This window comes from Bombina bombina, chromosome 4, assembly GCF_027579735.1.
Source record: "Bombina bombina isolate aBomBom1 chromosome 4, aBomBom1.pri, whole genome shotgun sequence".
NCBI lineage: Eukaryota > Metazoa > Chordata > Amphibia > Anura > Bombinatoridae > Bombina > Bombina bombina.
This window is the reverse complement of record NC_069502.1, coordinates 313,649,928-313,677,911: the sequence shown is the minus strand read 5'-3', so window position 1 is coordinate 313,677,911 and position 27,984 is coordinate 313,649,928. Positions and strand designations below refer to the sequence as shown.

General features: G+C 43.6%; 1 protein-coding gene across 3 annotated transcripts in view; it reads right to left on the bottom strand.

Annotated features, from left to right (window-relative positions):
* Positions 1–27,984, bottom strand: part of RNF13 (ring finger protein 13) — a 691,540-nt gene that overhangs the window by 304,265 nt on the left and 359,291 nt on the right. For all 3 annotated transcript variants that reach the window (XM_053710032.1, XM_053710030.1, XM_053710031.1), the window contains one exon: positions 9,459–9,546. In XM_053710032.1, coding sequence (XP_053566007.1) covers positions 9,459–9,546 — 88 coding nt within the window. The remainder of the gene's footprint in view (positions 1–9,458; positions 9,547–27,984) is intronic.

Here is a 27,984-nt window from a genome sequence, read left to right as displayed (position 1 = left end):
CCAATAAGTTTTATCACCAAACATATATAAAAAACGATTAAACATGCCAGCAAACGTTTTAAAATACACTTTTATAAGAGTATGTATCTCTATTAATAAGCCTGATACCAGTCGCTATCACTGCATTTAAGGCTTTACTTACACTACTTCGGTATCAGCAGCATTTTCTAGCAAATTCCATCCCTAGAAAAATATTTTAACTGCACATACCTTATTGCAGGAAAACCTGCACGCTATTCCCCCTCTGAAGTTACCTCACTCCTCAGAAAATGTGAGAACAGCAAAGGATCTTAGTTACTTCTGCTAAGATCATAGAAAACGCAGGCAGATTCTTCTTCCAAATACTGCCTGAGATAAACAGTACACTCCGGTACTATTTAAAAATAACAAACTTTTGATTGAAGAAATAAACTAAGTATAAAACACCACAGTCCTCTTACGACCTCCATCTTAGTTGAGAGTTGCAAGAGAATGACTGGATATAGCAGTGAGGGGAGGAGCTATATAGCAGCTCTGCTGTGGGTGATCCTCTTGCAACTTCCTGTTGGGAAGGAGAATATCCCATAAGTAATGGATGATCCGTGGACTGGATACACTTAACAAGAGAAATAAATACAAACTTAGCTGTAAAATAAAAATAAAACCTAAGCTAGCTACAATGCAACTATTAGTTATATTGTAGCTAGCTTAGGGTTTATTTTATAAATAAGTATTTAGTTTTAAATAGGAATTATTTAGTTAATGATAGGAATTTTTTATTAGATTTATTTTAATTATATTAAAGTAGGGGGTGTTAGGGTTAGACTTAGGATTAGGTTTAGGGGTTTATAACTTTAGTATAGTGGCGGCGACGTTGGGGCGGCAGATTAGGGGTTAATAAGTGTAGGTAGGTAGCGATGACTTTGGGGGCGGCAGATTAGGGGTTAATAATATTTAACTAGTGTTTGCGATGCGGGAGTATGGCGGTTTAGGGGTTAATAAGTTTATTATAGTGACGGCAATGTCCAGAGCGGCAGATTAGGGGTTAATTTTATTTTAGTGTTTGCAATGCGGGAGGGCCTCGGTTTAGGGGTTAGTAGGTAGTGTATGGGTGTTAGTGTACTTTTTAGCACTTTAGTTATGAGTTTTATTTTACGGCGTTGTAGCATAAAACCCATAACTACTGACTTTTTTTACGGTATGGATCTTGATGGTATCGGCTGTACCGCTCACTTTTTGGCCTCCCAGGCAAACTCGTAATACCGGCGCGCTATGGAAGTCCCATTGAAAAAGGACTTTTTGAAAGCTGCGGTAGTTACGTTGCGTTCCAGCCAAAAAAAGTGTGCGGTACAGCTAAACCTGCAAGACTCGTAATACCAGCGGTAGTGAAAAAGAGCCATAACGATGCTTTTTCACTCATACCGCAAAACTCGTAATCTAGCCGTTAGTTTTTAACCAACCATCCCTTCCTCATGTGTTCAAGGGACAGGAAACCCCAAAAATGAAATTCATGATTCAGAAAGAACAATTTTAAACAACTTTCACAATTTACTTTTATCATCAAATATGCTTCATTCTCTTGTTATCCTTTGTGGAAGAAACAGCACTGCACTACTGGCAGCTAGATGAACACATCTAGTTAGCCAATCACAAGAAACAAAATGTATGCAGGAATCAATCACCAGCTAGCTCCCACTAGTGTAGGGTATGTGCATATTAAATTTTCAATAATGGATACCAAGAGAACAAAGCACATGCATGCTCTGATTCTTCCAAGTTTAATTTTGACTATCATATCCCTTTACACTGCTACTAAGGACCATTCCTTAGTAGCAGCTTAACACATGAAAGTCTAATCTTGAATAAAACTCAAGCAGGTGTTGAGCATTTGAATAAAACGTGTAAACCTTAGATGTCTGTTTTATGTTCTTCCCATTGTTCAAAATTCTAAAAAGGGAATACAAGATCCTTTTTTGTACAGTTTTTAAAAATGCATCTGTTTTGTTTTTTCTTACAAGTCCACAGAAGACTAAACTAAAGAGCAAGAGCACACCTATGCTGCATCCACAAAGCGATAAAGGTGGACCAACTAATGACTGTAGCAGTTGTTTGACTGTTCTGTGTGCTTTTTTTCTTCCTACATATTTATGTATTTTCCAACGCATAAACTGATGATTAAGGACCAGACGGGTATCAAATGTTTTTAGGGCTGCAACTAACGATTATTTTCATAATCTATTAATCGGCTGATTTTTTTTCCCCGATTAATCTGATAAAAAAAATATCTATTTTTTTTCCCTGTATTTAAAATAAAATCCACATACTCAGTGTAACAAATATAAAAACATTAGACTAAAACTTTACATTAACACAACTGGTTGTCCAATTTTTAAGCAGCAGAGCACATTTCTATAATTAAGCAAAACAAAACCACAGAGGTAGAACTAGAAAGAAGTAGATTGTCACTGTTTATAACATTCTGTTAATCATTCTTTCATAAACGTTTCATTGAGATACAAAAATGTCCACATGTTCCTGGCTGAGGCTGGCTCTCTTTTTGAAAGCTATTTTGCCTGCAGCAGAGAAGAGGTGCTCAGATTGTGCTGAGGTGCTTGAGATGCACAATTATGGTTTTGCCAAGGTGGGATATTTAGCTCCACCAATACAAAGTGTTTTCCTCCTTGATAAGGGGCCTCTCAAAGTAAGCCTGGACTTCATTCTAAAATAAAAAATATCTTAAAATTCTATATCCAATGGTAAATAACCATTTATAAGGTGAGGGGAAAAAACATAATTTATGCTTACCTGATAAATTTATTTCTCTTGTAGTGTATCCAGTCCACGGATCATCCATTACTGTGGGATATTCTCCTTCCCAACAGGAAGTTGCAAGAGGATCACCCACAGCAGAGCTGCTATATAGCTCCTCCCCTAACTGCCATATCCAGTCATTCGACCGAAACAAGCCGAGAAAGGAAACACTACAAGCCGTGGACTGGATACACTACAAGAGAAATAAATTTATCAGGTAAGCATAAATTATGTTTTCTCTTGTTAAGTGTATCCAGTCCACGGATCATCCATTACTTGTGGGATACCAATACCAAAGCTAAAGTACACGGATGATAGGAGGGACAAGGCAGGAACTTAAACGGAAGGAACCACTGCCTGTAGAACCTTTCTCCCAAAAACAGCCTCCGAAGAAGCAAAAGTGTCAAATTTGTAAAATTTTGAAAAGGTATGAAGCGAAGTCGCAGCCTTGCAAATCTGTTCAACAGAGGCCTCATTTTTAAAGGCCCAGGTGGAAGCCACAGCTCAAGTAGAATGAGCTGTAATCCTTTCAGGAGGCTGCTGTCCAGCAGTCTCATAGGCTAAACGGATTATACTCCGAAGCCAAAAAGAAAGAGAGGTTGCCGAGGCCTTTTGACCTCTCCTCTGTCCAGAGTAAACAACAAACAGGTTAGATGTTTGACGAAAATCTTTAGTAGCTTGTAAGTAAAACTTCAAGGCACGGACTACGTCTAGATTATGCAAAAGACGTTCCTTCTTTGAAGAAGGATTAGGACACAATGATGGAACAACAATCTATTGATTGATATTCTTGTTAGAAACCACCTTGGGTAAAAACCCAGGTTTTGTACGCAGAACTACTTTATCTGAATGAAAGATCAGATAAGGAGAATCACAATGTAAGGCAGATAACTCAGAGACTCTTCGAGCCGAGGAAATAGCCATCAGAAACAGAACTTTCCATGATAAAAGTTTGATATCAATAGAATGAAGGGGTTCAAACGGAACACCTTCAAGAACTTTAAGAACCAAGTTTAAGCTCCATGGAGGAGCAACAGGTTTAAACACAGGCTTAATCCTAACTAAAGCCTGACAAAATGCCTGAACGTCTGGAACTTCGGCCAGACGTTTGTGTAAAAGAATAGACAGAGCAGAAATCTGTCCCTTTAAAGAACTAGCTGATAATCCTTTGTCCAAACCTTCTTGGAGAAAGGACAATATCCTAGGAATCCTAACCCTACTCCATGAGTAATTCTTGGATTCACACCAATGACGATATTTACGCCATATCTTGTGGTAGATTTTCCTGGTGCCTGTATTAAGGTATTAATGACTGACTCGGAGAAGCCACGCTTTGATAGGATCAAGCGTTCAATCTCCATGCAGTCAGTCTCAGAGAAATTAGATTCGGATGATTGAAAGGACCTTGTATTAGGAGGTCTTGTCTCAGAGGCAGAGTCCATGGTGGAAAGGATGACATGTCCACCAGATCTGCATACCAGGTCCTGTGTGGCCACGCAGGCGCTATCAGAATCACCGATGCTCTCTCCTGTCTGATTTTGGCAATCAGTCGAGGAAGCAGAGGAAACGGTGGAAACACATAAGCCAGGTTGAAGGACCAAGGAGCTGCTAGAGCATCTATCAGCGTCGCTTCTGGGTCCCTGGACCTGGATCCGTAACAAGGAAGCTTGGCGTTCTGGCGAGATGCCATGAGATCCAGTTCTGGTTTGCCCCAACGATGGACCAATTGAGCAAACACCTCCGGATGGAGCTCCCACTCCCCCGGATGAAAAGTCTGACAACTTAGAAAATCCGCCTCCCAGTTCTCTACGCCCGGGATGTGCATCGCTGATAGGTGGCAACAGTGAGTCTCTGCCCAGCGAATTATCTTGGAGACTTCTGACATCGCTAGGGAACTCCTGGTTCCCCATGATGTTTGATGTAAGCCACAGTCGTGATGTTGTCCGACTGAAATCTGATGAACCTCAGTGTTGCTAACTGAGGCCAAGCTAGAAGAGCATTGAATATTGCTCTTAACTCCAGAATATTTATTGGGAGGAGTTTCTCCTCCTGAGTCCATGAACCCTGAGCCTTCAGGGAGTTCCAGACTGCACCCCAACCTAGAAGGCTGGCATCTGTTGTAACAATCGTCCAATCCGGTCTGCGAAAGGTCATACCCTTGGACAGGTGGACCCGAGATAACCACCAGAGAAGAGAATCTCTGGTTTCCTGATCCAGATTTAGTAGAGGGGACAAATCTGTGTAATCCCCATTCCACTGACTGAGCATGCATAATTGCAGCGGTCTGAGATGCAGGCGCGCAAATGGCACTATGTCCATTGCCGCTACCATTAGCCGATTACTTCCATGCACTGAGCCACCGTAGGGCGCGGAATGGAGTGAAGAACACGGCAAGCATTTAGGAGTTTTGATAACCTGGACTCAGTCAGGTAAATTTTTATTTCTACAGAATTTATAAGAGTCCCTAGGAAGGAAACCCTTGTCAGAGGAGATAGAAAACTCTTTTCTTCGTTCACTTTCCACCCATGCGACCTCAGAAATGCCAGAACTATCTCTGTATGAGACTTGGCAATTTGAAAGCTTGACGTCTGTATCAGGATGTCATCTAGATAAGGAGCCACCGCTATGCCTCGCGGTCTTAGAACCGCCAGAAGGGAGCCCAGAACCTTTGTAAAAATTCTCGGGGCTGTAGCCAACCCAAAGGGAAGAGCTACAAATTGGTAGTGCCTAGAAAGGCAAACCTTAGGAACCGATGATGATTCTTGTGAATCGGAATGTGAAGGTAGGCATCCTTTAAGTCCACTGTGGTCATGTACTGACCCTCTTGGATCATGGGTAAGATGGTCCGAATAGTTTCCATCTTGAATGATGGAACTCTGAGGAATTTGTTTAAGATCTTTAGATCCAAAATTGGTCTGAAGGTTCCCTCTTTTTTGGGAACCACAAACAGATTTGAGTAAAAACCCTGTGCTTGTTCCGTCTGCGGAACTGGATGGATCACTCCCATTACTAGGAGGTCTTGCACACAGCGTAGGAATGCCTCTTTCTTTATCTGGTTTGCAGATAATCTTGAAAGGTGAAATCTCCCTTGTGGAGGAGAAGCTTTGAAGTCCAGAAGATATCCCTGAGATATGATCTCCAACGCCCAGGGATCCTGAACATCTCTTGCCCACGCCTGGGCGAAGAGAGAAAGTCTGCCCCCTACTTGATCCGTTGCCGGATAGGGGGCCGTTCCTTCATGCTGTCTTGGAGGCAGCAGCAGGCTTTCTGGCCTGCTTGCCCTTGTTCCAGGACTGGTTAGATTTCCAGGCCTGCTTGGATTGAGCAAAAGTTCCCTCTTGTTTTGAAGCAGAGGAAGTTGATGCTGCACCTGCCTTGAAATTTCGAAAGGCACGAAAATTAGACTATTTGGCCCTTGATTTGGCCCTGTCCTGAGGAAGGGTATGACCCTTACCTCCAGTAATGTCAGCAATAATTTCTTTCAAACCAGGCCCGAATAAGGTCTGCCCCTTGAAAGGAATGTTGAGTAATTTAGACTTTGAAGTCACGTCAGCTGACCAGGATTTAAGCCATAGCGCCCTACGCGCCTGGATGGCGAATCCGGAATTCTTAGCCGTTAGTTTAGTCAAATGAACAATGGCATCAGAAATAAATGAGTTAGCTAGCTTAAGTGTTCTAAGCTTGTCAATGATTTCAGTCAATGGAGCTGTATGGATGGCCTCTTCCAGGGCCTCAAACCAGAATGCCGCCGCAGCAGTGACAGGCGCAATGCATGCAAGGGGCTGTAAAATAAAACCTTGTTGAATAAACATTTTCTTAAGGTAACCCTCTAATTTTTTATCCATTGGATCTGAAAAAGCACAACTGTCCTCAACCGGGATAGTGGTATGCTTTGCTAAAATAGAAACTGCTCCCTCCACCTTAGGGACCGTCTGCCATAAGTCCCGTGTAGTGGCGTCTATTGGAAAAAAAATTCTAAAAATAGGAGGGGGGGAAAACGGCACACCGGGTCTATCCCACTCCTTATTAATGATTTCTGTAAACCTTTTAGGTATTGGAAAAACGTCAGTACACACCGGCACTGCATAGTATTTATCCAGTCTACACAATTTCTCTGGCACTGCAATTGTGTCACAGTCATTCAGAGCAGCTAACACCTCCCCACGAGTCAGAGATGTCACCCACAGACTGAAGCTCTCCGTCCTCAGGTTCTGCATATTGTGATGCAGTATCAGACATGGCTCTTACAGCATCTACGCGCTCTGTATCTCGTCTAACCCCAGAGCTATCACGCTTGCCCCTAATTTCAGGCAATCTGGCTAATACCGCTGACAGGGTATTATCCATGATAGCAGCCATGTCCTGCAAAGTAATCGCTATGGGCGTCCCTGATGTACTTGGCGCCATATTAGCGTGCGTCCCTTGAGCGGGAGGCAAAGGGTCCGACACGTGGGGAGAGTTAGTCGGCATAACTTCCCCCTCGACAGACCCCTCTGGTGACAATTCTTTTATAGATAAAGACTGATCTTTACTGTTTAAGGTGAAATCAATACATTTAGTACACATTCTCCTATGGGGCTCCACCATGGCTTTTAAACATAATGAACAAGTACTTTCCTCTGTGTCAGACATGTTTGTACAGACTAGCAATGAGACTAGCAAGCTTGGAAAACACTTTAAACCAAGTTAACAAGCAATATAAAAAACGTTACTGCCCCTTTAAGAAAAACAAATTGTCAAAATTTGAAATAACAGTGAAAAAAGGCAGTTACACTAACAAAATTTTTACAGTGTATGTAACAAGTTAGCAGAGCATTGCACCCACATGCAAATGGATGATTAACCCCTTAATACCAAAAACGGAATGACAATGAAAAAAACGTTTTTTTAAAAACAGTCACAACTGCCACAGCTCTCCTGTGGCTGTTACCTTCCTCAAACACGACTTTTAAAGCCCTTTTAGCCCTTCAGAGATGTCCTATATCATGCAGGGAACTGCTGAGGCAAACTGAATGTCTCTGTCTGTAATTTTAGCTGCGCAGAAAAGCGCTAAAATAGGCCCCTCCCACTCATATTACAACAGTGGAAAGCCTCAGGAAACTGTTTCTAGGCAAAAATCAAGCCAGCCATGTGGAAAAAAACTAGGCCCCAATAAGTTTTATCACCAAGCATATATAAAAACGATTAAACATGCCAGCAAACGTTTTATATTTCACTTTTATAAGAGTATGTATCTCTGGTAATAAGCCTGATACCAGTCGCTATTAAATCACTGTATTTAGGCTTAACTTACATTAATCCGGTATCAGCAGCATTTTCTAGCAAATTCAATCCCTAGAAAAATTTTAACTGCACATACCTTATTGCAGGATAACCTGCACGCCATTCCCCCTCTGAAGTTACCTCACCCCTCAGACATATGTGAGAACGGCAGTGGATCTTAGTTACTTCTGCTAAGATCATAGAAAATGCAGGCAGATTCTTCTTCTAAATGCTGCCTGAGATGAAATAGTTCACTCCGATACCATTTAAAAATAATAAACTTTTGATTGAAGAAAGAAACTAACTATAATACACCACTCTCCTCTTACTACCTCCATCTTTGTTGAGAGTTGCAAGAGAATGACTGGATATGGCAGTTAGGGGAGGAGCTATATAGCATCTCTGCTGTGGGTGATCCTCTTGCAACTTCCTGTTGGGAAGGAGAATATCCCACAAGTAATGGATGATCCGTGGACTGGATACACTTAACAAGAGAAATATCTAGTCTGCTCTTAAAATAACAAATATACACTTATAGAGGTTGAATCTGGTACAAATCACAACTTTTAAAAAAAAAAAAAAAAAAAAACAACAACAAGTCATAATTGCTAAACAGGACAAAGCCTTACATGTTTATCTATACAGTGCATATGATCAGCAATAGCATGCAATCAGCTAATAATTGTGCAAGCAGATAATAGTGCACATCAATTCAAATAACTCCCATCAATCTAGGGCTAGGTGTAAATAACAAGCTCAGCACTATATCATGCAAAGCATTGTTTTAAAACACCTGATTTAATATAAACAATCCAAATGATGATGACTCCTATTTTTGGGTTGCACATAAGCCAGGAGTAGTTTTAAACTTACTCTGTAGAAGTCCTTTTCGCAAGGACATAACGATAAAATACAATACCATGTGCAGAAGTTCATCAGAGTGAAGCATCTGGTACTGTGTGCAAACCATCTAATTGATTATGAGATTTGTTAACAACTATTTTCATAATCTATTATCGAGTATATCGATAATATTCGATTATTATCGATTATATTGATTAGTTGTTGCAGCTCTTAATGTTTTAATAGTGACTTGCTTTTTATTTAAGAAGAATGGTGCTTTTAACGTGTGTGTGTGTGTGTGCACTGATGGAGGAAAGTGGAGTCTCCAAGCGATGTTAACATTCAAAGAATATGAAAAGTGCTGGACTCTATTCTTTGAAGTTTGGCCAAACACATATGGGAAAAAAGGGTGGTAAACAAAATAAAAAAATAAATACACAACTATCTTCTATCTTTATTTTGTGTGTATAACATTTGTAGTTTTTTTTCCCTCTTAACCAACTTTATTAATTTTGCTTCATTTGTGGAACTAAATTCTAGAAGATAAAAATAAGAATACGTACAATCATTGGATGCCATTAAGATAAGATCATCCGAATCCACGTTGTATATTATAGCAGCCTTATAGCCAGCCTTCTGAGCATTCAAAACCTACAAAACAAATAACCTGTTAATGTGATGGGAGAAAAGTTAAGATTATATCTAGAGTTTCAGAATATTTCAGTAATTTAGTTTATATCAAACATTTGTCTGATATGATAGAATCTTATTAAAGGAATATGAAACCGTTCTCCTTTAGTAAAAAAAAGAAAATTAAAAAATTTGGAAAAAAAAAAAATTTGGAAAAAACCATTAAAACATAAAAAGGAACAGATTATGTTAAAAACTAAATAAAAACAGCAAACAACCTCGATCCAGAATGACTGAGGGATAGGGAAAGTGGAAGGAATATGTAAGCCTTTGGCTGGGTTGTCTTTGCCTCCTCCTGGTGGCCAGGTGTTGTATTTCCCAACAGTAAGGAATAAAGTCGTGGACTCTCCTTGCCTTATGGAAGGAAATATAAAGCTCCTACTGTGTATCATGCACGCTCACCTGAAGTGCTCAATAAAGCTGTCAAAAAGCCAACAAAGTCACGATCTGTGAATATGCACCGCAAGAATACCTAACCTCCAAGTATGAAGATGTAAACCTTGACCAACTGGCACCAGTAAGGGGTTAAAAAATAAAGCATTTTTGAAGAAAGCTTATGGTGAGTTAAGAAAACAATAGCATGGCGAGTAGTAACCATACAAATTATCCTACTTACATACATATGAATCCCTGAAATTTGTATGGGATGAATTTGACACTATTAACCCCTACTGCCTAGAATTATTATAGGACCAGTGTCATATCTTTTACTGAGAATGGCATCCTCTGATCCCTCTGACATTCTGAATCACCTGTCCCAAATATAGAAATCATACCTATCTTATCCTCCTTAAACCTTAAAGAGATATGAAATCCACATTTTTTCTTTCATTTGTCAGATACAGAACGTCATTTTAAGCAGTTCTAAATTACTCCTATTATAAATTTTTCTTTCTGAACCATAAATGTGCCGGCTACTAAACTTACATACCTGCTTTTTCAAATAAAGATACCAAGTGAACAAATTTTTTTTTGATAATAGTAAATTAGAATATTGCTTAAAATTGCATGCTCTATCTGAATTATGAAAGAAAAAAACAGAATTTATGTTTACCTGATAAATTACTTTCTCCAACGGTGTGTCCGGTCCACGGCGTCATCCTTACTTGTGGGATATTCTCTTCCCCAACAGGAAATGGCAAAGAGCCCAGCAAAGCTGGTCACATGATCCCTCCTAGGCTCCGCCTACCCCAGTCATTCGACCGACGTTAAGGAGGAATATTTGCATAGGAGAAACCATATGGTACCGTGGTGACTGTAGTTAAAGAAAATAAATTATCAGACCTGATTAAAAAAACCAGGGCGGGCCGTGGACCGGACACACCGTTGGAGAAAGTAATTTATCAGGTAAACATAAATTCTGTTTTCTCCAACATAGGTGTGTCCGGTCCACGGCGTCATCCTTACTTGTGGGAACCAATACCAAAGCTTTAGGACACGGATGAAGGGAGGGAGCAAATCAGGTCACCTAAATGGAAGGCACCACGGCTTGCAAAACCTTTCTCCCAAAAATAGCCTCAGAAGAAGCAAAAGTATCAAACTTGTAAAATTTGGTAAAAGTGTGCAGTGAAGACCAAGTCGCTGCCCTACATATCTGATCAACAGAAGCCTCGTTCTTGAAGGTTCATGTGGAAGCCACAGCCCTAGTGGAATGAGCTGTGATTCTTTCGGGAGGCTGCCGTCCGGCAGTCTCGTAAGCCAATCTGATGATGCTTTTAATCCAAAAAGAGAGAGAGGTAGAAGTTGCTTTTTGACCTCTCCTTTTACCAGAATAAACAACAAACAAGGAAGATGTTTGTCTAAAATCCTTTGTAGCATCTAAATAGAATTTTAGAGCGCGAACAACATCCAAATTGTGCAACAAACGTTCCTTCTTTGAAACTGGTTTCGGACACAGAGAAGGTACGATAATCTCCTGGTTAATGTTTTTGTTAGAAACAACTTTTGGAAGAAAACCAGGTTTAGTACGTAAAACCACCTTATCTGCATGGAACACCAGATAAGGAGGAGAACACTGCAGAGCAGATAATTCTGAAACTCTTCTAGCAGAAGAAATTGCAACTAAAAACAAAACTTTCCAAGATAATAACTTAATATCAACGGAATGCAAGGGTTCAAACGGAACCCCCTGAAGAACTGAAAGAACTAAATTGAGACTCCAAGGAGGAGTCAAAGGTTTGTAAACAGGCTTAATTCTAACCAGAGCCTGAACAAAGGCTTGAACATCTGGCACAGCGGCCAGCTTTTTGTGAAGTAACACAGACAAGGCAGAAATCTGTCCCTTCAGGGAACTTGCAGATAATCCTTTTTCCAATCCTTCTTGAAGGAAGGATAGAATCCTAGGAATCTTAACCTTGTCCCAAGGGAATCCTTTAGATTCACACCAACAGATATATTTTTTCCAAATTTTGTGGTAAATCTTTCTAGTTACAGGCTTTCTGGCCTGAACAAGAGTATCGATAACAGAATCTGAGAATCCTCGCTTCGATAAGATCAAGCGTTCAATCTCCAAGCAGACAGCTGGAGTGAAACCAGATTCGGATGTTCGAACGGACCCTGAACAAGAAGGTCTCGTCTCAAAGGTAGCTTCCAAGGAGGAGCCGATGACATATTCGCCAGATCTGCGTACCAAGTCCTGCGTGGCCCCGCAGGAGCTATCAAGATCACCGACGCCCTCTCCTGATTGATCCTGGCTACCAGCCTGGGGATGAGAGGAAACGGCGGGAACACATAAGCTAGTTTGAAGGTCCAAGGTGCTACTAGTGCATCCACTAGAGCCGCCTTGGGATCCCTGGATCTGGACCCGTAGCAAGGAACTTTGAAGTTCTGACGAGAGGCCATCAGATCCATGTCTGGAATGCCCCACAGCTGAGTGACTTGGGCAAAGATTTCCGGATGGAGTTCCCACTCCCCCGGATGCAATGTCTGACGACTCAGAAAATCCGCTTCCCAATTTTCCACTCCTGGGATGTGGATAGCAGACAGGTGGCAGGAGTGAGACTCCGCCCATAGAATGATTTTGGTCACTTCTTCCATCGCCAGGGAACTCCTTGTTCCCCCCTGATGGTTGATGTACGCAACAGTTGTCATGTTGTCTGATTGAAACCGTATGAACTTGGCCCTCGCTAGCTGAGGCCAAGCCTTGAGAGCATTGAATATCGCTCTCAGTTCCAGAATATTTATCGGTAGAAGAGATTCTTCCCGAGACCAAAGACCCTGAGCTTTCAGGGATCCCCAGACCGCGCCCCAGCCCATCAGACTGGCGTCGGTCGTGACAATGACCCACTCTGGTCTGCGGAATGTCATCCCTCGTGACAGGTTGTCCAGGGACAGCCACCAACGGAGTGAGTCTCTGGTCCTCTGATTTACTTGTATCTTCGGAGACAAGTCTGTATAGTCCCCATTCCACTGACTGAGCATGCACAGTTGTAATGGTCTTAGATGAATGCGTGCAAAAGGAACTATGTCCATTGCCGCTACCATCAACCCGATCACTTCCATGCACTGAGCTATGGAAGGAAGAGGAACGGAATGGAGTATCCGACAAGAGTCTAGAAGTTTTGTTTTTCTGGCCTCTGTCAGAAAAATCCTCATTTCTAAGGAGTCTATTATTGTTCCCAAGAAGGGAACCCTTGTTGACGGAGATAGAGAACTCTTTTCCACGTTCACTTTCCATCCGTGAGATCTGAGAAAGGCCAGGACAATGTCCGTGTGAGCCTTTGCTTGAGGAAGGGACGACGCTTGAATCAGAATGTCGTCCAAGTAAGGTACTACAGCAATGCCCCTTGGTCTTAGCACAGCTAGAAGGGACCCTAGTACCTTTGTGAAAATCCTTGGAGCAGTGGCTAATCCGAAAGGAAGCGCCACGAACTGGTAATGTTTGTCCAGGAATGCGAACCTCAGGAACCGATGATGTTCCTTGTGGATAGGAATATGTAGATACGCATCCTTTAAATCCACCGTGGTCATGAATTGACCTTCCTGGATGGAAGGAAGAATAGTTCGAATGGTTTCCATCTTGAACGATGGAACCTTGAGAAACTTGTTTAAGATCTTGAGATCTAAGATTGGTCTGAACGTTCCCTCTTTTTTGGGAACTATAAACAGATTGGAGTAGAACCCCATCCCTTGTTCTCTTAATGGAACGGGATGAATCACTCCCATTTTTAACAGGTCTTCTACACAATGTAAGAATGCCTGTCTTTTTATGTGGTCTGAAGACAACTGAGACCTGTGGAACCTCCCCCTTGGGGGAAGTCCCTTGAATTCCAGAAGATAACCTTGGGAGACTATTTCTAGCGCCCAAGGATCCAGAACATCTCTTGCCCAAGCCTGAGCGAAGAGAGAGAGTCTGCCCCCCACCAGATCCGGTCCCGGATCGGGGGCCAACATTTCATGCTGTCTTGGTAGCAGTGGCAGGTTTCTTGGCCTGCTTTCCCTTGTTCCAGCCTTGCATTGGTCTCCAAGCTGGCTTGGCTTGAGAAGTATTACCCTCTTGCTTAGAGGACGTAGCACTTTGGGCTGGTCCGTTTCTACGAAAGGGACGAAAATTAGGTTTATTTTTTGCCTTGAAAGGCCGATCCTGAGGAAGGGCGTGGCCCTTACCCCCAGTGATATCCGAGATAATCTCTTTCAAGTCAGGGCCAAACAGCGTTTTCCCCTTGAAAGGAATGTTAAGTAGCTTGTTCTTGGAAGACGCATCAGCCGACCAAGATTTCAACCAAAGCGCTCTGCGCGCCACAATAGCAAACCCAGAATTCTTAGCCGCTAACCTAGCCAATTGCAAAGTGGCGTCTAGGGTGAAAGAATTAGCCAATTTGAGAGCATTGATTCTGTCCATAATCTCCTCATAAGGAGGAGAATCACTGTCGACCCGCCTTTATCAGCTCATCGAACCAGAAACATGCGGCTGTAGCGACAGGGACAATGCATGAAATTGGTTGTAGAAGGTAACCCTGCTGAACAAACATCTTTTTAAGCAAACCTTCTAATTTTTTATCCATAGGATCTTTGAAAGCACAACTATCCTCTATGGGTATAGTGGTGCGTTTGTTTAAAGTGGAAACCGCTCCCTCGACCTTGGGGACTGTCTGCCATAAGTCCTTTCTGGGGTCGACCATAGGAAACAATTTTTTAAATATGGGGGGAGGGACGAAAGGAATACCGGGCCTTTCCCATTCTTTATTAACAATGTCCGCCACCCGCTTGGGTATAGGAAAAGCTTCTGGGAGCCCCGGCACCTCTAGGAACTTGTCCATTTTACATAGTTTCTCTGGGATGACCAACTTGTCACAATCATCCAGAGTGGATAATACCTCCTTAAGCAGAATGCGGAGATGTTCCAACTTAAATTTAAATGCAATCACATCAGGTTCAGCTTGTTGAGAAATGTTCCCTGAATCAGTAATTTCTCCCTCAGACAAAACCTCCCTGGCCCCATCAGACTGAGTTAGGGGCCCTTCAGAAATATTAATATCAGCGTCGTCATGCTCTTCAGTATCTAAAACAGAGCAGTCGCGCTTACGCTGATAAGTGTTCATTTTGGCTAAAATGTTTTTGACAGAATTATCCATTACAGCCGTTAATTGTTGCATAGTAAGGAGTATTGGCGCGCTAGATGTACTAGGGGCCTCCTGAGTGGGCAAGACTCGTGTAGACGAAGGAGGGAATGATGCAGTACCATGCTTACTCCCCTCACTTGAGGAATCATCTTGGGCATCATTGTCATTGTCACATAAATCACATTTATTTAAATGAATAGGAATTCTGGCTTCCCCACATTCAGAACACAGTCTATCTGGTAGTTCAGACATGTTAAACAGGCATAAACTTGATAACAAGTACAAAAAACGTTTTAAAATAAAACCGTTACTGTCACTTTAAATTTTAAACTGAACACACTTTATTACTGCAAATGCGAAAAAACATGAAGGAATTGTTCAAAATTTACCAAATTTTCACCACAGTGTCTTAAAGCCTTAAAAGTATTGCACACCAAATTTGGAAGCTTTAACCCTTAAAATAACGGAACCGGAGCCGTTTTGAACTTTAACCCCTTTACAGTCCCTGGTATCTGCTTTGCTGAGACCCAACCAAGCCCCAAGGGGAATACGATACCAAATGACGCCTTCAGAAAGTCTTTTCTAAGTATCAGAGCTCCTCTCACATGCGACTGCATGCCATGCCTCTCAAAAACAAGTGCGCAACACCGGCGCGAAAATGAGGCTCTGCCTATGCTTTGGGAAAGCCCCTAAAGAATAAGGTGTCTAAAACAGTGCCTGCCGATATTATTATATCAAAATACCCAGATAAAATGATTCCTCAAGGCTAAATATGTGTGAATAATCAATCGATTTAGCCCAAAAAAAGTCTACAGTCTTAATAAGCCCTTTTTGAAGCCCTTATTTACAATCGTAATAAACATGGCTTACCGGATCCCAGAGGGAAAATGACAGCTTCCAGCATTACATCGTCTTGTTAGAATGTGTCATACCTCAAGCAGCAAGAGACTGCTCACTGTTCCCCCAACTGAAGTTAATTGCTCTCAACAGTCCTGTGTGGAACAGCCATGGATTTTAGTGACGGTTGCTAAAATCATTTTCCTCATACAAACAGAAATCTTCATCTCTTTTCTGTTTCTGAGTAAATAGTACATACCAGCACTATTTCAAAATAACAAACTCTTGATTGAATAATAAAAACTACAGTTAAACACTAAAAAACTCTAAGCCATCTCCGTGGAGATGTTGCCTGTACAACGGCAAAGAGAATGACTGGGGTAGGCGGAGCCTAGGAGGGATCATGTGACCAGCTTTGCTGGGCTCTTTGCCATTTCCTGTTGGGGAAGAGAATATCCCACAAGTAAGGATGACGCCGTGGACCGGACACACCTATGTTGGAGAAATGTGGGTTTCATATCCCATTAACTAAACCACCAGTTCCCCCTCATGCAAATAGTGCCACTTCCCCTCACCATATTAACCAATAATCAACCAGACCCTTTAAAAACATTACAAATGGTGGGGGGAAAAACACACATTTTCTGCACTTAATCTTAAGACTCCCAGAGAGAGAGCAAAAGAGGAGGGAGATAGAGAGCAAAAGAGGAGGGAGATAGAGAGCAAAAGAGGGAGGAAAGAACAAAAGAGAGGGGCATAGAGCAAAAGAGGGGGGAGAGAGACAGCAAAACAAAGAGGGAGAGAGAGCAAGAGGAGGGAGAGAGCGCGCAAAAGAGAGGGAGGAAAGAACAAAAGAGAGGGGCATAGAGAGCAAGAGAGAGGGAGAGAGCAAGAGAGGGAGAGAGCAAGAGAGGGAGAGAGAGCGCAAAAGAGGGAAGAGAGAGAGAAAAAGAGGGAAGAGAGAGAGCAAAAGAGGGAAGAGAGAGAGCAAAAGAGGGAAGAGAGAGAGAGCAAGAGAGGGGGGATAGAGAGCAAAAGAAAGGGGGAGAGACGGCAAAAGAAAGGGGGAGAGACAGCAAAAGAAAGGGGGAGAGACAGCAAAAGAAAGGGGGAGAGACAGCAAAAGAAAGGGGGAGACAGCAAAAGAAAGGGGGAGACAGCAAAAGAAAGGGGGAGAGTACAAAAGAGGGGGAGAGCACAAAAGAGGGGGAGAGCACAAAAGAGGGGGAGAGCAAAAGAGAGGGGAGAGAGCGAGTGCAAAAGAGAGGGGAGAGAGCAAAATAGAGTGAGAGAGGACAGCAAGAGAGAGCAAAAGAGAGGGGGAGAGCGCAAAAGAAAGGGGGGGAGAGCAAAAGAGAGGAAGAGAAACAACAAAAGAAAGGGTGAGAGAGAGATAAAAAGAGGGGGGAGAGAGCAAAACAATGGGGGGGGGAGAGGGAGAGCAAAAGAGAGGGGGGAGTGAGAGAGCAAAAGAGGGGAGGGAGCAAAAGAGGGGAGGGAGAGAGAGCAAAATAGAGGAGGGAGCAAAAGAGGGGAGAGAGGAGGGAGCAAAAGAGGGGAGGGAGAGAGAGCAAAAGAGGGGAGGGAGAGAGAGCAAAAGAGAGGGAGGAGAGAGAGCAAAAGAGGGGGAGAGAGAGAGCAAAAGAGGGGGAGAGAGAGAGCAAAAGAGGGGGAGAGAGAGAGCAAAAGAGAGGGAGAGAGAGAGCAAAAGAGGGGGAGAGAGAGAGCAAAAGAGGGGGAGAGAGAGAGCAAAAGAGGGGGAGAGAGAGAGCAAAAGAGGGGGAGAGAGAGAGCAAAAGAGGGGGAGAGAGCAAAAACAAAATTTATGCTTACCTGATAAATTTATTTCTCTTGTGGTGTATCCAGTCCACAGGTTCATCCATTACTTGTGGGATATTCTCCTTCCCAACAGAGGACACCCACAGCAGAGCTGTCTATATAGCTCCTCCCCTAACTGCCACCCCCAGTCATTCGACCGAAGACAAGCAAGAAAAAGGAGAAACTATAGGGTGCAGTGGTGACTGTAGTTTAAAAATAAAAAACACCTGCCTTAAAATGACAGGGCGGGCCGTGGACTGGATACATCACAAGAGAAATAAATTTATCAGGTAAGCATAAATTTTGTTTTCTCTTGTAAAGGTGTATCCAGTCCACGGGTTCATCCATTACTTGTGGGATACCAATACCAAAGCTTTAGGACACGGATGAAGGGAGGGACAAGGCAGGAACTTAAACGGAAGGCACCACTGCCTGTAAGACCTTTCTCCCAAAAATAGCCTCAGAAGAAGCAAAAGTATCGAATTTGTAGAATTTAGAAAAAGTATGAAGCGAAGACCAAGTCGCCGCCTTACAAATCTGTTCAACAGAGGCCTAATTTTTAAAAGCCCATGTGGAAGCCACCGCTCTAGTGGAATGAGCTGTAATTTTTTTTAAGGAGGCTGCTGGCCAGCAGTCTCATAAGCTAAGTGGATTAAAGGGCCACTAAACCCAAAATCTTTCTTTCATGATTCAGATAGAGAATATAAATTTAAACAACATTACAATTTACTTCCATTATTTATTTTGCTTCATTTTTTAAATATCCTTAGTTGAAGAAAAAGCAATGCACATGGTGAGCCAATCACACGATGCTTCTATGTGCAGCAACCAATCAGCAGCTAGTGAGCCTATCTAGATATGCTTTTCATCAAAGAATATCAAGAGAGTAAAGCAAATTAGATAATAGAAGTAAATTAGAAAAATTTTTAAATTTGCATTCTCTTTCTAAATCATAAAAGAAAAAATGTGGGTGGCATGTCCCTTTAAGCTTCTCAGCCAAAAAGAAAGAGAAGTTGCCGAAGCCTTTTGGCCTCTCCTCTGTCCAGAGTAGACAACAAACAAAGCAGATGTTTGACGAAAATCCTTCGTAGCTTGTAAATAAAATTTTAAAGCCCGAACTACATCAAGATTGTCTAATAGACATTCCTTTTTAGAGGAAGTATTAGGACATAATGAAGGAACAACGATCTCCTGATTGATATTCTTATTAGATACCACTTTAGGAAGAAACCCAGGTTTGGTACGTAAAACTACCTTATCTGCATGGAAAATTAGATAAGGGGAATCACACTGTAAAGCAGATAACTCCGAAACTCTTCGAGCCGAGGAGATAGCTACTAAAAACAGAACTTTCCAAGATAAAAGTTTAAAGGGACAGTAAACCTAAAAAATAATGTTATATAATTCTGCACATAGTGCAGAATTATATAACATTATTTAGGTGCTATAGCTATAAAACCCTTTTTTCACTTTTAATATTTAAAAAACATACCGCTTTTACAGACCCGCTCTCTGCTGAGCGGGTCTGTTTTTTTTAGTCAGCGCATCGGGCCAGCTGTATAGTCACAGCCCGGCCCGACCGCGCCATAAGATTAAGTGCAGCTCGCTCCTGCTCTGTCTGACAGCAGGAGCGAGCTTCACTTAATGCTATGGCGTGGTCGGGCCGGGCTGTGACTATACAGCTGGCCCGATGCGCTGACTAAAAAAAACAGACCCGCTCAGCAGAGAGCAGAGAGCGGGTCTGTAAAAGCGGTATGTTTTTTAAATATTAAAAGTGAAAAAAGGGTTTTATAGCTATAGCACCTAAATAATGTTATATAATTCTGCACTATGTGCAGAATTATATAACATTATTTTTTAGGTTTACTGTCCCTTTAATATCTATGGAATGCAAAGGTTCAAACGGAACCCCTTGAAGAACTTTAAGAACTAAATTTAAACTCCATGGCGGAGCAACAGGTTTAAACACAGGCTTGATTCTAACTAAAGCCTGACAAAACGCCTGAACGTCTGGAACCTCAGCCAGACGTTTGTGCAAAAGAATAGACAGAGCAGAAATCTGTCCCTTTAAGGAACTAGCTGACAATCCCTTCTCCAATCCTTCTTGGAGAAAGGATAATATCCTAGGAATCCTGACTTTACTCCATGAGTAACCCTTGGATTCACACCAATGAAAATATTTACACCATATCTTATGATAGATTTTCCTGGTGACAGGCTTTCGAGGCTGAATTAAGGTATCAATGACCGACTCGGAAAAACCACGCTTTGATAGAATCAAGCGTTCAATCTCCAAGCAGTCAGACGCAGAGAAATTCGATTTGGATGTTTGAAGGGACCTTGAAGTAGAAGGTCCTGCCTTAGCGGCAGAGTCCATGGTGGAAAGGATGACATTTCCACCAGATCTACATACCAAGTCCTGCGTGGCCACGCAGGAGCTATCAAGATCACCAAAGCTCTCTCCTGCTTGATCTTGGCAATCAGACAAGGGAGCAGAGGAAACGGTGGAAACGTATAAGCCAGGCTGAAGGACCAGGGCGCTGCAAGAGCATCTATCAGCGCTGCCTTGGAATCCCTGGACCTGGACCCGTAACGAGGAAGCTTGGCGTTCTGACGAGACGCCATGAGATCCAGTTCTGGTTTGCCCCATAGTTGAATCAACTGGGCAAATACCTCCGGATGGAGCTCCCACTCCCCCGGATGAAAAGTCTGCCGACTTAGAAAATCCGCCTCCCAGTTCTCTACTCCTGGGATATGGATAGCCGAGAGATGGCAAGAGTGAACCTCTGCCCATAGAATTATCTTTGAAACCTCCAACATTGCCAGGGGGCTCCTTGTTCCCCCCTGATGGTTGATATAGGCTACAGTCGTGATGTTGTCCGACTGAAATCTGATGAACCTGACCGCAGCTAGCTGAGGCCAAGCCTGAAGAGCATTGAATATCGCTCTTAGTTCCAGAATGTTTATCGGAAGGAGGGCTTCCTCCTGAGTCCACAAACCCTGAGCCTTCAGGGAGTTCCAGAATGCACCCCAGCCCAGAAGGCTGGCATCTGTCATTACTATAGTCCATTCTGGCCTGCGGAAACTCATTCCTCTGGACAGATTGACCCAAGATAGCCACCAGAGAAGAGAATCCCTGGTCTCTTGATCCAGATTTAGTAGAGGGGACAAATCTGTGTAATCCCCATTCCACTGATTGAGCATGCAAAGTTGCAGTGGTCTGAGATGTAGGCGAGCAAACGGAACAATGTCCATTGCCGCTACCATTAAGCCGATAACTTCCATACACTGAGCCACTGACGGACGAGAAGTGGAATAAAGAGCACGGCAGGAAGTTAGAAGCTTTGACAACCTGACCTCTGTCAGAAAATTTTTAATTTCTACTGAATCTATCAGAGTTCCTAGGAAGGAAACTCTTGTGAGAGGGGAGAGAGAACTCTTCACCTTCCACCCGTGAGACCTCAGGAATGCCAGAACAATGTCCATACGGGACCTGGCGATTTGAAAAGTCGATGCCTGAATCAGAATGTCGTCTAGGTAAGGGGCCACTGCTATGCCCCGTGGCCTTAGAACCGCCAGTAGGGACCCTAGAACCTTCGTAAAGATTCTTGGTGCCGTGGCTAACCCGAAGGGAAGAGCCACAAACTGGTAATGCCTGTCTAGGAAGGCGAACCTGAGAAACTGATGATGATCTCTGTGTATCGGAATGTGTAGATAAGTATCCTTTAAGTCCACGGTAGTCATATATTGACCCTCCTGGATCATAGGTAGGATGGTTCGAATAGTCTCCATCTTGAAGGATGGGACCCTGAGAAATTTGTTTAGGATGTTGAGAGCCAAAATTGGATCCCTCTTTTTTGGGAACTATAAAAAGATTTGAATAGAAGCCCTGCCCCTGTTCCTCCTTTGGAACTGGGTGGATCACTCCCATAACCAGTAGGTCTTGAACGCAATGTAAGAATGCCTCTCTCTTTATCTGGTTTGCAGATAATTGTGAGAGATGAAATCTCCCCTTTTGAGATGAAGCTTTGAAATCCAGAAGATATCCCTGGGAAACAATCTCCAGAGCCCAGGGATCCTGGACATCTCTTGCCCAAGCCTGGGCGGAGAAAGTCTGCCCCCCACTAGATCCGGTCCCGGATCGGGGGCTACTCCTTCATGCTGTCTTAGAGGCAGCAGCAGGTTTTTTGGCCTGCTTCCCCCTGTTCCAAGCCTGGTTAGGTCTTCAGACTGGCTTAGACTGGGCAAAATTTCCCTCTTGTTTTGTAGTAGAGGAAGATGATATAAAGATTTTCTTAAGGAAAACCTCTAATTTTTTATCCATTGGATGTAGGAAAGCACAACTGTCCTCGACAGGGATAGTTGTACGCTTAGCTAGAGTAGAGACTGCTCCCTCCACCTTAGGAACCATCTGCCACGAGTCCCGTGTTGCGGCATCTATAGGAAACATCTTTTTAAAAGCAGGAGGGGGAGAGAACGGTACACCTGGTCTATCCCATTCCTTAGTAATAATTTCTGAAAACCTCTTAGGGATTGGAAAAACGTCAGTGTAAACAGGCACTGCAAAGTATTTGTCCATTTTACACAATTTCTCTGGAACTACAATGGTGTCACAGTCATCCAGAGTCGCTAAAACCTCCCTGAGCAACAAGCGGAGGTGTTCAAGCTTAAATTTAAACGCTGTCATTTCTGAGTCAGACTGAAGTAACGCCTTCCCTCTCTTGCTTCGGCTTCTGCACATTGTGAGGGTATATCAGACATAGCTACTAAAGCGTCAGAGAGTTCTGTATTTGTTCTAGCCCCAGAGCTGTCTCGCTTTCCTTGTAACCCTGGCAGTTTGGACAATACCTCTGTGAGGGTATGATTCATAACTGCCGCCATGTCTTGTAAGGTAAACGCATTGGACGCGCCAGATGTACTTGGCGTCACTTGAGCGGGAGTTATAGGTTCTGACACGCGGGGAGAGCTAGATGGCATAACCTCCCTTTTGTCAGTCTTAGAAACCTCTGGAGATAAATCTTTAAAAGCCATAATATGGTCTTTATAACTTATAGAAAGGTCAGTGCATTTGGCACACATTCTAAGAGGGGGTTCCACAATGGCTTCTAAACATAATGAACAAGGAGTTTCCTCTATGTCAGACATGTTTAACAGACTAGTAATGAGACCAGCAAGCTTGGAAAACACTTTAATAAATGTGAAAAATCAATTATATAAAAACGGTACTGTGCCTTTAAGAGAAAAAACTACCACATAAACTGCAAAACAGTGATAAAAAGTAGTAAACTCTACGAAATTTTTACAGTGTGTATAAGGGACTAAAGCAGCATTGCACCCACTTGCAAATGGATGATTAACCCCTTAGGCCCAAAAACGGATTAGAAAAACTTTAAAACTGTTAACAAACAGTCAAACACACTGCCACAGCTCTGCTGTGGCTCCTAACTGCCCTTAAACACGATTTTTGCAGGAACAAAACCCTCTATAGTGGTCCTAGATGCCAGAGGACTCCTTTATGGAAGCTGGATGTCTCAGTCTGAAAATCAACTGCGCATTTAGAGCGCAAAAATAGGCCCCTCCCACCATGCACTCAATGTGAGAGGGCCTTAAAAAAGTACTCCTAGGAGTAATCTAACTAGCCATGTGGAAAACTAGGCCCCAAATAAAGATTTATCACCCTCAGAGAAAAAACATTTTTTCTATAAACCATGCAAAACATTTTTACACTAAGCAATACGAGTTTAAACATGAATATTACCCTTTTTTGCAAGCATGATCCCATTTGCTGTAAAATCACTGTATCAGGCTTACCTCAAATATACCAGGCACTGTCAGCATTTTCTAGACCTTATCTCTCTAGAAAAAAATATACTGAACATACCTCAAAGCAGGTAATCTGCAGGCCGTCCCCCCAACTGAAGTTTTCTTTCCATACTCTTCAGTTATGTGTGAGAACAGCAATGGACCTTAGTTACAAACCGCTAAGATCATCAAACCTCCAGGCAGAATTCTTCTTCCAATTTCTGCCTGAGAGTAAAACAGTACAAAGCTGGTACCATTTAAAAATAACAAACTTTTGATTAAAGGTAAAAACTACACTAAGTCATCACATATCTCTTGATACTTCTTTTCTTGTCGAGAGCTGCAAGAGAATGACTGGGGCGGCAGTTAGGGGAGGAGCTATATAGACAGCTCTGCTGTGGGTGTCCTCTTGCAGCTTCCTGTTGGGAAGGAGAATATCCCACAAGTAATGGATGAACCCGTGGACTGGATACACCTTTACAAGAGAAAGAGGGGGAGAGAACAAGAGAAAGAGGGGGAGAGAGCAAGAGAGGGGGGAGAGATGGGAGAGAGAGCAAAAGAGGGGGGAGAGAGGGGAGAGAGAGCAAAAGAGGGGGGAGAGCGCAAAAGAAATGGGGGGCAAGCAAAAGAGGGAGAGAGACGGCAAAAGAAAGGGGGAGAGAGAGAGCAAAGAGGGGCGAGAGCGCAAAATAGAGGGGGAGAGCAAAAGAGGGGGGGAGCAAAAGAGGGGAGAGAGAGCAAAAGAGAGGGAGAGACACAGCAAAAGAGGGTGGAGAAAGGGGGAGAGAGCAAAAGAGGGGGGGTAGAGAGAGCAAAAGAGGGGGAGAGCAAACGAGAGGGAGAGAGAAAGCAAAAGAGAGGGAGAGAGAGAGCAAAAGAGAGGGGGAGAGAGAGCAAAAGAGAGGGGGAGAGAGAGAGAGCGCAAAAGAGAGGGGGGAGAGAGAGAGAGCAAATGAGAGGGCGAGAGAGAGAGCAAAAGAGGGAGGGAGAGAGAGAGCAAGAGAGGGGGGATAGAGAGAGCAAAAAAGAGGGAGGAGAGCGAGCAAGAGAGGAGGGATAGAGAGAGCAAGAGAGAGGGATAGAGAGAGCAAGAGAGAGGGATAGAGAGAGCAAGAGAGAGGGATAGAGAGAGCAAAAGAGAGGGAGAGAGACAGCAAAAGAAAGAGGGAGAGAGAGAGAGCAAAAGAAAGTAGGAGAGAGCAAAAGGAAGGGGGAGAGAGCAAAAGGAAGGGGGAGAGAGCAAAAGGAAGGGGGAGAGAGCAAAAGGAAGGGGGAGAGAGCAAAAGGAAGGGGGAGAGAGCAAAAGGAAGGGGGAGGAGAGAGCAAAAGGAAGGGGAGGGAGAGAGCAAAAGAGGGGAGGGAGAGAGCAAAAGAGGGGAGGGAGAGAGCAAAAGAGGGGAGGGAGAGAGCAAGAGAGGGGAGGGAGAGAGCAAGAGAGGGGGGAGAGAGAGCAAGAGAGGAGGGAGAGAGAGCAAGAGAGGAGGGAGAGAGAGCAAGAGAGGAGGGAGAGAGAGCAAGAGAGGAGGGAGAGAGAGCAAGAGAGGGGGGGAGAGAGAGCAAGAGAGGGGGGAGAGAGAGCAAGAGAGGGGGGGAGAGAGAGCAAGAGAGGGGGGAGAGAGAGCAAGAGAGGGGGGAGAGAGAGCAAGAGAGGGGGGAGAGAGCAAGAGAGGGGGGGAGAGAGCAAGAGAGGGGGGAGAGAGCAAGAGAGGGGGGAGAGACAGCAAAAGAGAGGGGGGAGAGACAGCAAAAGAGAGGGGAGAGAAAGAGAGCAAAAAAGAGAGAAGAGAGAAAGAGAGCAAAAAAGAGAGAAGAGAGAAAGAGAGCAAAAGAGAGGAGAGAAAGAGAAAGCAAAAAAGAGGGGGGAGAGAGACAGCAAAAAAGAGGGGGGAGAGAGACAGAGCAAAAGAAAGGGGAGAGAAAGAGAGCAAAAGAGAGGGGAGAGAGAGACAGCAAAAGAGAGGGAAGAGAAAGAGAGCAAAAGAGAGGGGAGAGAAAGAGAGCAAAAGAGAGGGGAGAGAAAGAGAGCAAAAGAGAGGGGAGCGAAAGAGAGCAAAAGAGAGGGGAGAGAAAGAGAGCAAAAGAGAGGGGAGCGAAACAGAGCAAAAGAGAGGAGAGAGAAAGAGAGCAAAAGAGAGGAGAGAGAGAGACAGCAAAAGAGAGGGAGGAGAGAGCAAAAGAGGGGGGAGAGAGACAGCAAAAGAGAGGGGAGAGAGACAGCAAAAGAGAGGGGAGAGAAAGAGCAAAAGAGAGGGGAGAGAAAGAGAGCAAAGGAGAGGAGAGAGGGGGGAGAGAGAGCAAGAGAGGGGGGAGACAGCAAAAGAGAGGGAAGAGAAAGAGAGCAAAAGAGGGGAGAGAGAAAGAGAGGAAGGAGAGAGCAAAAGAGGGGCATAGAGAGCAAAAGAGGGGGGAGAGAGACAGCAAAAAAGAGGGGGGAGAGAGATAGAGCAAAAGAAAGGTGGGAGAGAGAGAGAGAGAGAGAGAGAGAGAGAGCAAAAGAGGGGGATAGAGAGCAAAAGAGGGGGATAGAGAGCAAAAGAGGGGGATAGAGAGCAAAAGAGGGGGATAGAGAGCAAAAGAGGGGGATAGAGAGCAAAAGAGGGGAATAGAGAGCAAAAGAGGGGAATAGAGAGCAAAAGAGGGGAATAGAGAGCAAAAGAGGGGGATAGAGAGCAAAAGAGGGGGATAAGCGCAAAAGAGGGGGGAGAGCGCAAAAGAGGGGGGAGAGGGAGAGCGCAAAAGAGGGGGGAGAGCGTAAAAGAGAGGGGAGAGGGAGAGCGCAAAAGAGGGGGGAGAGCGCAAAATAGAGGGAGAGAGACAGCAAAAGAGGGGGAGAGCGCAAAAGAAAGGGAGGAGAGCAAAAGAGAGGGAGAGAGACAACAAAAGAAAGGGGGGGAGAAAGAGAGAGCAAAAGAGAGGGGAGAGAGGGAGAGCAAAAGAAAGGGGGAGAGAGCGCAAAAGAAAGGGGGAGAGAGAGAGCGCAAAAGAGAGGGCGAGAGAGAGAGCAAAAGAGAGGGCGAGAGAGAGAGAGCAAAAGAGAGGGCGAGAGAGAGAGAGCAAAAGAGAGGGCGAGAGAGAGAGAGAGCAAAAGAGAGGGCGAGAGAGAGAGCAAAAGAGAGGGCGAGAGAGAGAGAGCAAAAGAGAGGAGAGAGAGCAAAAGAGGGGAGAGAGAGAGAGCAAAAGAGAGGAGAGAGAGGGAGGAGAGAGAGGGAGGAGAGAGAGCAAGAGAGGGGGAATACAGAGAGCAAAAGAGGGGGGAGAGCAAAAGAGGGGGGGGGGGGGAGAGAGAGCGCAAAAGAGGAGAGAGCAAAATAGAGGGAGAGAGCAAAAAGGAAATGTATACTTACCTGATAAATTAATTTCTTCTACGATACGACGAGTCCACGGATTCATCCTTACTTGTGGGATATTATCCTCCTGCTAACAGCAAGTGGCAAAGAGCACCACAGCAGAGCTGTATATATAGCTCCTCCCTTCTCTCCACTCCCAGTCATTCGACCGAAGGTATAGGAAGAGAAAAGAAAAGCTAAAAAGTGCAGAGGTGACTGAAGTTTTGAAAAACAAAAACACAATCTGTCTAAAATGACAGGGAGGGCCGTGGACTTGTTGTATCATAGAAAAAAATCAATTTATCAGGTAAACATAAATTTCCTTTTCTCCTACTAGATACAACGAGTCCACGGATTCATCCTTACTTGTGGCATACAATACCAAAGCAACAGGACACGGATGAACGGGAGGGACAAGACAGATACCTAAATGGAAGGCACCACTGCTTGAAGAACTTTTCTCCCAAAAATAGCCTCAGAAGAAGCAAAAGTATCAAATTTGGAAAAATTTGGAAAAGGTATGAAGGGAGGACCAAGTCGCAGCCTAACAAATCTGTTCAACAGAAGCATCGTTTTTAAAAGCCCATGTGGAAGCCACCGCTCTAGTAGAATGAGCTGTAATTTTTTCAGGAGGCTGCTGTCCAGCAGTCTCGTATGCCAAACGGAGGATGCTTTTCAGCCAAAAAGAAAGAAAGGTAGCCGTAGCTTTTTGACCCCTACGCTTTCCATAATAAACAACAAATAAAGAAGATGTTTGACGGAAATCCTTGGTCGCTTGTAAGTAAAACTTCAAGGCACGAACCACGTCCAAGTTATGTAACACACGCTCCTTCTTAGAAGAAGGATTAGGACACAGAGAAGGAACAACAATTTCCTGATTAATATTCTTATTTGAAACAACCTTAGGAAGGAATCCAGGTTTAGTGCGCAAAACCATCTTATCAGAATGGAATATAAGATAAGGCGAGTCATATTGTAACGCAGAAAGCTCAGAAACTCTTCGAGCAGAAGAGATAGCAACTAAAAACAAAACTTTCCAAGATAACAGCTTAATA